The sequence below is a fragment of the Rhinatrema bivittatum genome, chromosome 3, assembly GCF_901001135.1.
Source record: "Rhinatrema bivittatum chromosome 3, aRhiBiv1.1, whole genome shotgun sequence".
Classification (NCBI taxonomy): Eukaryota; Metazoa; Chordata; class Amphibia; order Gymnophiona; family Rhinatrematidae; genus Rhinatrema; species Rhinatrema bivittatum.
Genome location: NC_042617.1, coordinates 358,759,233 through 358,772,535, shown reverse-complemented (window position 1 = coordinate 358,772,535; position 13,303 = coordinate 358,759,233). Strand labels below are relative to the sequence as shown.

General features: G+C 50.0%; 1 protein-coding gene across 1 annotated transcript in view; it reads right to left on the bottom strand.

The window, feature by feature from the left end:
- The window catches only part of SRSF12 (serine and arginine rich splicing factor 12), an 82,846-nt gene that overhangs the window by 18,888 nt on the left and 50,655 nt on the right, over positions 1-13,303 (bottom strand). The window contains exon 4 of the mRNA XM_029595425.1: positions 10,441-10,582. Within this exon, the coding sequence (XP_029451285.1) occupies positions 10,441-10,582 (142 nt within the window). The remainder of the gene's footprint in view (positions 1-10,440; positions 10,583-13,303) is intronic.

Genomic DNA, 13,303 nt, shown 5'->3' with positions numbered 1-13,303 from the left:
TCTGACCTGTACAGGGAGCAGCACCGAGACACTTTCCTGTTGCAAGGGGGCGCGAACAGATCTACATCTAGGCTTCCCCCAGAGGCGGAATATCCGATTCGCTACTCCCTGGTCCAGGGACCACTAGTGGGGTCTGAAGGTTCGATTCAGCCTGTCTGCTACCACATTCTCTGTCCCGGCCAGGTACACTGCTCTGAGCACCATCTGGTGGGTCAGAGCCCACGACCATATCTGGACCGCTTCCTGACATGATTCCTGACAATTCTGTGACTTCCTGCTTGTTGACATACCACATGGCTACCTGGTTGTCCGTCTGGATCAGGACAACTTTACTGAACGGTCAGTCAATCTCTGAAAGCCAATAGGACATACCTGATCATATGTAGCTCCAAGTAGTTGGTTTGACAAGAGCGCTCTAAGTGGACCCTGGGTGCTGAGCCCGTTTACATGATTTCCCCACCCTAGGATGGACGCATCTGTAGTTAGGCCAATTTGGGTAGAGACACCTTGAAATTAGACACCTTCCCCCCCCCCCCCTCCCAATTTGAGAGTACCTGCCACCAGGATAATGAGTCCCGGAGAGATAGGGTAACTTGGATGCAGTCCTGGAGGCTCTGAATGCCCTGGCACCACTGCAACCTCAGAGTCCATTGGGATCTGCATATGTGTAAGTGTGCCAAGGGAGTGACAGGGACGGTTGCGGCCATATGGCCTAACAGCCTCAACATGTGCCAAGCTTGAAACCTGCTGGCTCTGTTAAATCTCTGCCATGATGGCTGTCAATGTGACGGCCCTCTGGCAAGGCAGGAAGGCCTTGGCCTGAGCCATGTCTACCAGGGCTCTTATGAAGCCCAATTGAAGTGATAGGCTGAATTGGGACTTTGGGTAGTTGAAAATGACCCCTAGTGACTCCAACATCCAGATGGTCAAGCACATGGACTGGATGGCCCCTGCCCGAGATGTGCTCTTGACCAGTCAATTGTGCAGATAAGGGAAAACATGCACTCCCAGCCTGCGGAGGTGTGCCGCCACCACGGCCAAGCATTTTGTGAAGACCTGTGGGGCTGGTGCTAGCCCAAAAGACAACACCCAGTACTGAAAGTGCTGTTTTCCCATCACCAATCAGAGATTCTTCCTGTGACCAGGGAAGATCTCAATGTGAGTGTATGCATCCTGAAGATTGAGGGCACATAGCCAGTCCCCTTTTTGTAGAGGAGGGGGGATCAAGGTGCCCAGGGAAACAATCTTGAAGTTTTCTTTTTTTTAGAAACTTGTTTAAGGCCTAGGATGGGACGGAGTTCTCCAGTTCTTTTTGGAATCAGGAAATATCTGGAGTAGAATCCCCGCACTCTTTCCCTGGTGGTACGAACTCAACCGCCCTGGCCATTAAGCAGGAGAGCTCCATTAGTAGTATTTATTTTATTTAAAAATGTTTATATACCGCCTTTACAAACAAACAGAGTTTAGTCAAAACGGTGTAGAATATCATTGAAAAAAAACAGAAATATAAGTATAAAATAAATAAAAACAATATTAAAAATTACAAAAAATATATAATATAAAGTAAAAAATTGAGGAGAAAAACAAACAATTATAAATAGTGATTCTTCATGAAAAGAAACAATGTGCCATATGGGTAATTGTTTGATTATTTAGAGGGTGTGTCTAAATGTGATGTGCTACAAGCCCCCAAAATGAGCACAGAGGGCAATTTGGCAGGACACCCAATAGATTCAATTGGTACCCTTGATGGACAATAGAAAGAACCCACTGGTCCAAGGTTATACTAGGCCACTGGTCCTCAAAGAACCACAGCCTGCCCCCAACCAAAGTGTCCACCGTCCCGGTGCAGGCGACTGGCCTACGTTCCCCTATGACCCAGTCAAAACCCCGTCCCTGGAGTGGACTGAGGAGCTGGCTGGAGCTTGGGGGGATCTCCTGCCTGGGACAGCCACGGGAGCCCTGATAGCGTGGACGAAAGTGAGGGGGTGGAGGATAATACTTCTTTTGGTGAAAGAAAGACTTCCTGGGCTCCTGTCTTGCCAGCTTCCTAGAAGAGGATGACAGATCCGGAGTGCTGGCGAAGAGCTGTTGGAAGGTTTCATGGTGATCCCGAAGTTGGGCCACGGCATCCCTCACCCTATCTCTGAAAAGATTTTCCCCAGTACACGACATGTCAGCAAGTCATTCCTGTACCTCTGGTCAGAGATCTAAGACTCGCAGCCAGCCATTCTGTGGGCACTAATTCCTGCTGCAGAGACTCCCGATGCCATCTTGAAAACATCCTAAGTCGCTCGGACCTTGTATTTTCCAAACACCAGGCCCTTATGCACCAGCAACATAAGGGTGTCCCTGCTGCTGTTGAGGAAGCTGCTTGGCCACCTCCTGCGCCTCCTTCCAGATTTCCCACGAGTACTAGCTCATATAGAGCTGGCAGGCAGCAATGCGGGCAATAAGCATGGCGCCTTGAAACACCTTCCTCCCAAGACAGACCATCACTCTATGATTCTTCTCCGGGGGCACAAAGGAACAAGTCCGAAAGCACATGACACTCTTGAGGGTGGATGCGACTACCAAGGACTGTGGGGCAGTTGACGCTTATCGAATCCAGGAAGCCTTCTGGATGAGATAGACCCCGTCTGCCTTCTTGTTAACAGGAGGGCACTGAGTGGACATCCCCATATCCTCAGCCGTAGCTCCTTAAGGATCTTATGCACTGGGACTACCACTATTTCCTTAGGAGGTTCTATGAACTGGAGAATCTCAAGTATTTTGTGCCTGGCATCTTCCTCTGTTAACTAAAATGTTAAGATTACTTACCTGGTAATCTCCTTTTCCTTAGTGTATGCAGATGGACTCAAAACAAATGGGTATAGTGTGCTCGTGCTAGCAGTTGGAGACTGATCTGACGTCAGCACGGGTACATATACCCCCACAGGAAGTAAAGCAATTCAGTAATCTTCCTTGCAAAGCTGTTATAGCTATATGTGTACTGACCGATCGATTAATCAGCAGGATTACCCTGACCAATTGATGGTAGCTGGAGACCGCCAGTGTTCTCAACCGGAAGGCGTCGACACCTGGCAGGGTGGAAGCCCTATTATAAGCAAAACATGGCTTACCGTGAGTCAGCGAATCCCCATGTATACCGGCAGCCGGGCGGGATGCTGAGTCCATCTGCATACACTAAGGAAAAGGAGATTACCAGGTAAGTAATCTTAACATTTCCTAGCATGTAGCAGATGGACTCAAAACAAATGGGATGTACAAAAGCTACTCCCGGACTGGGCGGGAGGCTGCCCAAGGACCGTGTAGGATCGCCCTCGCAAATGCTATGTCCTCCCTGGCCTGAACGTCCAGACGGTAGAATCTGGAGAAGGTATGGAGGGAGGACCACGTCGCCGCTTTACATATCTCTGCAGGCGACAGCAGCTTAGCTTCTGCCCAAGAGGCTGATTGTGCTCTGGTAGAATGAGCCTTGACCTGTAGAGGTGGTGGTTTTCCTGCCCCTACGTAGGCTGCCTTGATAACTTCTTTAATCCAGCGGGCGATGGTCGGCCGTGAGGCCGCTTCCCCTTGCTTCTTCCCGCTGTGCAGGACGAACAGGTGGTCCGTCTTTCGTACTGCTTCTGACATTTCCAGATATCTGGACAGCAGTCTGCCGATGTCGAAATGACGTAGTATTCGACCTTCTTCCGATTTCTTCAAACCTTCCGTGGTAGGCAAGGATATGGTTTGGTTGAGGTGAAAGTGTGAGACCATTTTGGGTAAAAAAGAAGGAACTGTACGAAGATGGATGGCCTCTGGAGTGATTCTGAGAAATGGATCACAACAGGATAGTGCTTGTAGCTCTGAGATACGGCGTGCTGAACGTACGGCCAGCAAGAACACCATCTTAACAAACGGAGAGACAGGCCTCGAAGGGGCCTGAAGGCTGATCCCGCTAGAAATTCCAATACTAGGTTAAGGTTCCACAAGGGCACTGGCCACTTCAGTGGTGGGCAAATGTGTTTGACTCCTTTCAGGAAGCGTGAAACGTCTGGGTGCTGGGCAATGGATTTGCCGTCACGTCTGGGACCGTAGCAAGACAGCGCTGCTACCTGTACCTTTATGGAGCTGAGGGACAGACCCTTCTGAAGTCCATCTTGTAGGAAGTCCAAAATGATAGGAATCTTTGCAGTATGCGAATTGGTGCTGTGAGAATCGCACCAGGCTTCAAAAATTCTCCAGATCCTGATATATGTTAGTGATGTGGAGAACTTGCGTGCTCGGAGGAGTGTATCTATCACCGGCTCTGAGTATCCTCTTTTCTTCAGTCTAGCCCTCTCAATGGCCAGACCGTAAGAGAGAATTGAGCTGGATCCTCGTGGAGAATGGGGCCTTGCCGTAGCAGGTCCCGGTATGGAGGCAGAGGTAGAGGATTCCCTGCCAGTAGTCTTCTCATGTCTGCGTACCAGGGTCTTTTTTGCCAGTCCGGGGCCACTAGAAGAACTAGACCTCTGTGTCGCTGAATCCTGTGAACAATGGCGCCCAACAGGGGCCAGGGAGAAAATGCATATAGCAGGATCCCCTGAGGCCACAGCTGAACCAGGGCATCGATCCCCTGCGCTCGAGGATCCCGCCTGCGGCTGAAATATCTGGGAACTTGAACATTGGACCTGTCTGCTAATAGGTCCATGGCTGGCGTCCCCCAGTGATCCACAATTATCTGAAAGGCTGTGGGTGACAGCTGCCATTCTCCCGGGTTTAGGCTTTCTCTGCTGAGGAAGTCTGCCGCAGTGTTGTCCTTCCCGGCAATATGTACGGCTGAGATGTCCTGAAGATTGGCTTCTGCCCAAATCATCAGGGGAGTTATTTCTAGGGACACTTGTTGGCTTCTGGTTCCGCCCTGTCGGTTGATGTATGCCGTTGTCTGACATCACTCTGACCGCTCTGTTGCGAAGTCGGTGGGCAAATCGCAGGCACACTAGCCTGACTGCCTGTGCCTCTAGTCGGTTGATATTCCACCTTGATTCTTCTCTGGTCCACCGCCCTTGGGCGGTGAGCTTCTCGCAGTGTGCTCCCCACCCGTTCAGGCTGGCATCTGTGGTGAGCAGGATCCAGGTTGGGGAGGACATTCGTAACCCCCGGCTCATGTGGCCGGGCTGTAACCACCAGCGTAGTTGATTCCGCACTCTGGCTGGCAGAGGCAGGTGTATGGTGTAGTCCTGTGATCGTGGACTCCATCGAGATAGGAGGGTGCGTTGCAATGGTCTCATATGAGCCCGCGCCCATGGCACCACCTCCAGAGTGGATGCCATGAGGCAGAGGACTTGTAGATAATCCCGAGCTGTGGGCCGGCTGGCGCTCAGCAGGACCTGCAGATGATTCCGGAGTTTTGACTGTCTCTTGGAGGTCAGGCTGACCTTGTCGTCTTGGGTGTCGAATTGGACCCCTAGATATTCCAGCAACTGGGATGGCTGTAGGGAACTCTTCTTTATGTTGACTACCCATCCTAGGCTTTCCAGAAGAGCTATGACTCTGTTGGTTGCCCGGTGACTCTCCTCCGGTGACTTTGCCCTGATCAGCCAATCGTCCAGGTAGAGATGGACGAGGATTCCTTCCTTCCTGAGTGCCGCTGCCACTACTACTATTACCTTGGTAAAGATCCGCGGCGCGGTGGCTAACCTGAAGGGTAAGGCCCGGAACTGGAAGTGCTGATTCAGGACTTTGAAGCGTAAATAGCGCTGGTTATCCCGATGGATTGGGATATGCAGGTAGGCTTCTGACAGATCTAGGGAAGTGTGAAACTCCCCTGGCTGCACTGAATTCTTGACAGACCGTAAAGTTTCCATGCGAAAGCTGGGGACCCGTAGGTGACGATTGACTGACTTGAGGTCCAGGACGGGCCTGAAGGTGCCCTCCTTCTTGGGTACTATGAAATAAATGGAATAATGCCCAGAAGTTACCTCTTCCGCAGGTACTGGGATGATGGCTTTTAGGGCCAGGAGCCTCTGTAAGGTCACTTCTAGTGCCACTGTCTTGAGTGGCGAACAAGGAGATTCCACAAACTTGTTCGGCGGAAGCTGAAAGAAATCCAGGTAATATCCTTCCCGAATGATGGCGAGGACCCACTGGTCCGAAGTGATCTCGACCCACCTGCGGTAGAAGAGGGTTAGCCTGCCCCCTATGGCTGCTACCCTCGGATGGGTCGGCTGATTGTCATTGTGGGTTACAGCCGGGGCCAGAACCCGGGCCGGTTCTCTTCTTGGTGTGCTTAGCCCGAAAGGGCTGATTCCTGGCCTGAGAACGAGGTGCTTGATAGCGAGACCTGTAAGGGTTGAAGCACTGCGAGTTTCTACCTCTGGATGGTCTAGAAACAGAACGCTGGCTCCTCCTTGACCTGTCTTCTGGTAGACGGGGTAATGGAGAGGCACCCCATTTAGTAGCCCAATTCTCAAGGTCGCTGCCGAACAGTAGGGAACCCTTAAAGGGCATTCTTGTGAGTCGAGTCTTGGAGGACGAGTCGGCCGCCCAATTGCGTAGCCAAAGCTGTCTTCTGGCTGCCACTGAGGAGGACACTCCCTTGGCTGCCGTATGGACGAGGTTGGAGGCTGTGTCTGTGAGAAATGCGAGAGCTGATTCCATGTCTTCTCCCGGGGTGTTATTTCTTGCCTGTGATAAACAGGAGCGTGTCACCACGGTGCAGCAAGTTGCGATTCGAAGGGACATGGCTGCTACCTCAAAAGCTTGTTTCAGAATGGTGTCCATGCGTCGGTCATGTGCATCCTTGAGAGCCGCTGCCCCCTCCACCGGAATGGTGGTGCATTTCACAATTGCGTTAATTATGGCGTCTGCCCTAGGGCACGCCAGCAGTTCCTTGGCTGTCTGATCTAGAGGGTACATGCCAGACAAGGCCCGACCCCCTTTGAATGAGGCCTCCGGTGCCTTCCATTCCAGCTCGATTAGCTGCTGTGCTGCTTGGAGGAGGGGAAAGTTGTGAGCCGTTTGGCGCAGGCCCTCTAGCAGAGGGTTCTTTACAGGGACCCCTGGGGGGGTCCTGGCCCAGAATGGCCAGCTCCGATAAGCATTGTGAGACCAGGCCCGGCAGATGATCTCTCCGAAAGAAGCGTCTCATGGTCCGATATGGTTCTATCTCAGAGGGAAGTTCATTCTCCTTGGGGGGGCTCCTCACTTACCTGGGAGTCATCTGAATCCCCATGATTGGGGCTGTCGAGTGGTGAGTGGCTACGCCTAGGTCTCGAGGGTCCAGGGACCGGATCAACCGGGACGGAAAGACCCATCCGAGGAGCAGACTGCATCTGGACAAAGGCGTGAATCCCCTTAAATAATTCCACCCAGGAAAGCGAAGCCAGATCTGGCCGCAGGGGTACCAGGTCTCTCGGATTCCCTGGCTGCTCGCCGCGGCCTGCTAAGTCCGGTGTGGTCCCCGAGGAACTGCTGGGCTGGGACCGGTCTTGTCCTGGAACTGCCATGGCTTCCTCACATTGGGCACATAGGGAGTCTGCTTCCTCGCTCTAAGGTTGCATGCTGAGCAGAGGCTTAGAGCGTTCATGCCTAAATCTGGGGGCGCTGCTCTGCGGACGCAGGTTCATTCTTATGCTCCATTTGCCTTAAATGCGGTGTCGTCCAACGATGTGCGCCTAACACGGGCGCGTAACAGCATGCGCCTAGAACAGGCGACTTATATAAACGTGTGCCTATAGCAGGCGTCTTATAAATACGCGCCTATAAACGGGCGTCTTAGCATAAGTGCGCGTATCCTAGTAGCGTGCGCTAACAACGTGCGCCTATCGCGAACAATATGCGTTTAGCAAGCAAAAGCACTTAATTAGAAAAGAGAAGTAGGCAGGCAAAAAATGGCGACCTCGTAGGCAGGCCCAGTTAGTCCACACTTCCTCGGAGACAAAGTAAAGATGTACGCCTTACCTTGTCTTCGGCGCTTCCCGGCTGCGACCCAGGCAGTCTCCGGCTCCGGGGGGATAGGGGAATACCTTCACCGCCGCGTTTAAGGAAGTGCACCCGCTGCCTCTAGGCCGCGCCCAAACCACTTGGGGGCCAAGTCCACGCCGGGACTGAGGCTGCCTCTAGGCCGCGCCCGAACTAGTCTCGCTTGGGGGCCAAGCCGCGCCCGAGCCCTTCTCGCTCGGGGGCTGGGTCCCTGCCGCGAACCGGCCACCGGACCGAGGCTCTTACCTCCGAGGGACCACGGAAGTCAGCTCGGGAAACTCAACTGGGTGAGTGACCGCCTGGTATCACCGCAGGAGTGCGGGGCTCGTCTTCGGTAGATTTCTGCAATGAATTTAGACGTTACAATTTGGAAACACGCTCAGCGAGCGTGGAGTAGCTCCAAACTGCTTTGGAGACTGAAATTACTGAATTGCTTTACTTCCTGTGGGGGTATATGTACCCATGCTGACGTCAGATCCGTCTCCAACTGCTAGCACGAGCACACTATACCCATTTGTTTTGAGTACATCTGCTACACGCTAGGAAATGGGAAGACTTCCGCCATCACTCACAAACCCTGCAAAGGTCAAGTCCTCAGGCGGAGACTTCCTTCACTCCTCTGGAGGAGAAGGGTCTGATGGGAGACCCTCTGAGTACTCCGAAGCATCATCCTCCCAGAGGTCATAGAGTTCTTCATCCTCACTGTAAGCAATGGAGGATGGGTCCCTAGATGCTCAACCTTTGTCCAGAGGTGCAGTGGGCCTCAGCGTGTCTTTCTTGGAGGAGGAACCGGCAACAACCATTGTATCGGTAGGGAGAGGCCTCGCCACGCCAGGTACCAATGCTTTCCCAGGAACCACAAAACTGAAGCCTTGCAGCACCTGTTTCACCGTTAGCTGGACTCGACACTCCAGCTCCTTCTAAAATGTTGCTGATGCCAACACTGACTGAGAGGAAGGAGGGGTGGCCAGATCCTCTTTGGTCCCACAAGGTGGATTGGTGACTGGAATCAGGACCAGTGGAGACCATCACAGACCCCCGGCACCAATGGAAGATTGGTAATCCTCGCTGCAGGGTCGCTTTTGGGGCATCACCGCATAAGCCGGTACATCCCCGTGCATCAATGGGGACCGGAACAATGCTTCTTCAGCTTCCCTCGATACTCTGCCCATTCCTTCCCCATTGCAAAGGCCGATGACGAGTAACCTGACGTCCTCGGCCTGGAGGAGATCAACGGCGGTCGGTCTCCGGCGCCCCTATCCACTGATGGCTCAGTGACCTGTTGGTGCGGCTCCTTGGTCCTTCAAAGCTGCCGACTCGGACTTCTTCGACCTGAAGAGCTGCGCCATCTTGTCAAGTCAAAGCAGACATCCCTTTGGGGTCATTTTGGTGCATAAATGGCAATCCCGGAGGTCGTGCAATGCCCCCAACCAGAGGACACATCTCTCATGCGGATCAGTGATGGACATGGATCTCAGGCACCAGAGGTATGGCCGAAAACCAGAGGCTATGTCAGACAAAAGAAAAGAGGCATGAACCAAAAATGATGGCAGCGGGGCGTTGATGGCCAGTGGGCATCAATGCACAGAGGTCATGGAGAATCAACCGTGAGAGGAAACTTACCAGAATCGCCAAAAACCCTAAGAGCACTACAAGGAGGCAACGGAACAGCACAGAAAAACCACAAAAAAAAAGCTCTGCGAAAAAAAAAGAGAGATTGGAGAAGGACCCCACGAGGAGGCGGGGTACAGGACATGCTGGGCATGCTCAGTGTGCCTAGTCAAAGTTCTAGAAACTTTGACATAAGTTTTCCGGATCGGGGCTCCCTCTGATGATGTCACTACCATCCTGCTTGTCCTCGGAGAAAGTTTGTTCCATAGTGGTCTAGTTTTACTACTGTTTTGTGATTGTTTATAACATGTAATTTAATGAGTGTTCATAATCAGAATTCATATTTGATCATCAGTAGTCTGTTGGCACACTTATGTTGCTATTACAGATGCAAGTTTGTGATATGAGCCAAAATTTCTTTTTGAAAAGAACCTTATAGAAGTAGGTGCAACTCCAGGAGTATGAGGGCACATTTAAAAATGTGCCTTTCAAAAGACTCAGATATACAACTATTTTGTTTCCATTTGTTATCACACAGTTCATCAGTTAGAATGAGTTATCTTGGACTATGTGGAATTGCTCATCTCCTTTAAAGGCATCACTTTTGTAAGTGGCCCATGTTCCATAATGTTCTTTTCATATCAGCGTACTTGCCAAAGTTAAAGAAAGCTTACGAGATCTGTATGCATCCAATAACATCAATGTTTGGTGTCCTATCCGTGGTTGGGAAAGTAGGCTCTTTTAGTACTATCAGCACTGAACAGATTTTTTATTTTTTTTTAAAAGAAGTTGTGGAATATAAAAATAAGATCCTTGATTTAAGGGCAGCAAAACGTTTCATCTCTAGGTTTAAGTATTCCTATTACACAACAGACTTACTCTCTCAGGCTGTCCGATCTCCTCCTGCTGCGATCCCAAGAAGAACTCCTGCTGCGTGTTCTCCTCCTGCTATGGCTCCGGGATCTCCTGTGTTCCATTGGAGAAGAATCATGGTGTTCTTTGTTTTTCATTTGACCTGGTGCTAGAATTGAAAGTGAAGCTAAAATAGTCTATCACTGCAAAACACCAGCTTAAAGAAGAATCACATTTTTCCCCCAAAATATATTTCTGACTAATCACCCTCTAATTGATTTTAATACATTTTTGGTTAGGAAAGCAGGGCTTTATATTTTTTTAGGGGGGGGGGGGGGAATAGCCTGGAACAGTTTCACCACTTATTTTCAGATTTAAGAGCCAGAGTAGTAGGGGTGTTCTGCTCCAACCCCTTCTCCTCCAGGCACTTTGCAGGGAAAAAGAAGGGAGTGGATTTAGCCTGGAGCAGACAGCCATTCTGCATCCTAATCCAACCCTGTCCTATTCTGCAGGAAACAGGAGAGGAATGTGATCCTGAAGCAGACACTGCAGACAAAGAATGGACACAAAAAGGAGTTGAATTAGCACAAGTTGTGAGCAGCAGTGACAATTAGGACTTTAACTCTAGCCTTGATTGTCACTACTGCTCACACATTTTGAATTCTTGTTAATTCAACCTTGTGTTCATTACCCAGGGTTTAACTTCTGGCAGAATAACCCATAATTTAAGTTTTGCTTCCCTTTTTCCTGGGACTGGATGAAGCACAGCAGAGCTGGTGGTGTAAATCAGTTATGGCTCTCCCCACAAAAATGAAGCATGTGTTTGCACACACGACAGAGTGTGTGAGAGAGTGTATGTAAAGGAGAGAGAATGTTTCTACCTTGGCCCTAACTCCTTGCACAGTTCACACCTGGCCTCCCTCATTCAGGTTTCTCCAAAACGCACTCATGCTCTACAGTTCACTTCTTTTTTGTCTACAAATTAAGCCCTGTAGGAAAGTAAGAACATGGCACAAACTTCCTGCGTTGAAAGAACAGAAATTGTTTCATTGCTGATTTTTGTATGAAAATGTACACAAGAAAGCAAACAGATCACAAACTGTGACATCTCCAGCTTTCAAATATATCATTTCCATGAAATAACCCAATATGAAAAAAAATTTGTGCCAGTTCTACCATCTTTTGAATACTGACATCTCTAAGACACAGAAATGAGCTTTAAAACAGTTATGTTAGGAACTTGTTGGACAACACTAAGAAAATATCAACCAGTAAGCATTACACTTGATTTACTCTAATTTTATGGTCATTGAAAAAATATATATTGAAATTTGCATTACAATATTAATAAAATAGGAACTTTAGAGGCAGAGTTATTTTTAGGCTTAGGATAGTTTTATTAATATATTTAAAATTTGCTGATTGGAAACAGCAAGACAAGAACCTAATTTTCCATAAGGTGCCAGTGATAATAGAATACATTAAAAAATACAACAAAAACACATATCAGTTACAAAATTTGATATTGACCATTGTTGAGATTACCTGATAATCTCCTTTTCCTTAGTGTAGACAGATGGACTCAGAATGAATGGGTATAGAATGCTCGTGCTAGCAGTTGGAGACGGATCTGACATCAGCACGGGTATATATACCCCCACAGGAAGCGTAGCAACTCAGTAATCTTCCTTGCAAAAGCTGTTATGGATATGTGTGTACTGACGATCAATGAATTAGTGAAACAGGATTCCCCTGACCGATTGATAGGAGCTGGAGACCACCAGCATTCACAACCGGAAGGCGTCGACACCTGGCAAAGGGGACGCTCTTATGTAAGCAAAAGGACATGGCCTACCTTGAATCGGTGAAACCCATGTATACTGGCAGCCTGGGCGGGATGCTGAGTCCATCTGTCTACACTAAGGAAAAGGAGATTATCAGGTAAGTAATCTCAACATTTCCTAGCGTGTAGCCAAATGGACTCAGAACGAATGGGATGTACAAAAGCTTTACTCCCCGCCTGGGTGGGAGGCTGCCTGAGGACCGTGTAGGACTGCCCTCACAAATGCTGTGTCCTCCCTGGCCTGGACATCCAGACGGTAGAACCTGGAAAAGGTATGGAGGGAGGACCATGTCGCCACTTTACATATTTCTGCAGGCGACAGCATCCTGGATTCTGCCCAAGATGCTGCTTGGGCTCTGGTAGAATGAGCCTTGACTTGTAGAGGCGCAACTTCCCGGCCTCTACGTAAGCTGCTCTGATAACTTCTTTAATCCAGCGGGCGATGATGGGCCGAGAGGCCGCTTCACCTTGTTTCTTTCCGCTGTGCAGGACGAACAGATGGTCCGTCTTTCGTACTTCTTGTGTCAATTCCAGATATCTGGGCAGCAATCTGCCGATGTCGAGATGGCGTAGTAAACGCCCTTCTTCAGATTTCTTCAAACCCGCCGTGGTAGGCAAGGATATGGTTTGGTTGAGGTGAAATTGTGAAACCACTTTAGGTAGAAAGGAGGGAACCGTGCGAAGATGGATCGCCTCAGGAGTGATTCTCAGAAAGGGATCACGGCAGGACAGCACTTGTAGCTCTGAGATGCGGCGTGCGGAACACACTGCCAGCAGAAACACCATCTTTAAAGTTAGAGAACGGAGAGACAGGCCCCGAAGGGGTCTGAAGGTGGATCCCGCGAGGAAATCCAAAACTAGGTTGAGGTTCCACAGGGGCACTGGCCACTTCAGTGGCGGACGAATGTGCTTGACTCCTTTCAGGAAGTGAGAAACATCTGGATGCGTGGCAATGGTCTTGCCATCCCTCCTGAGACCGTAGCAAGACAGCGCAGCCACCTGAACCTTGATGGAGCTTAGGGAGAGACCCTTCTGAAGCCCATCCTG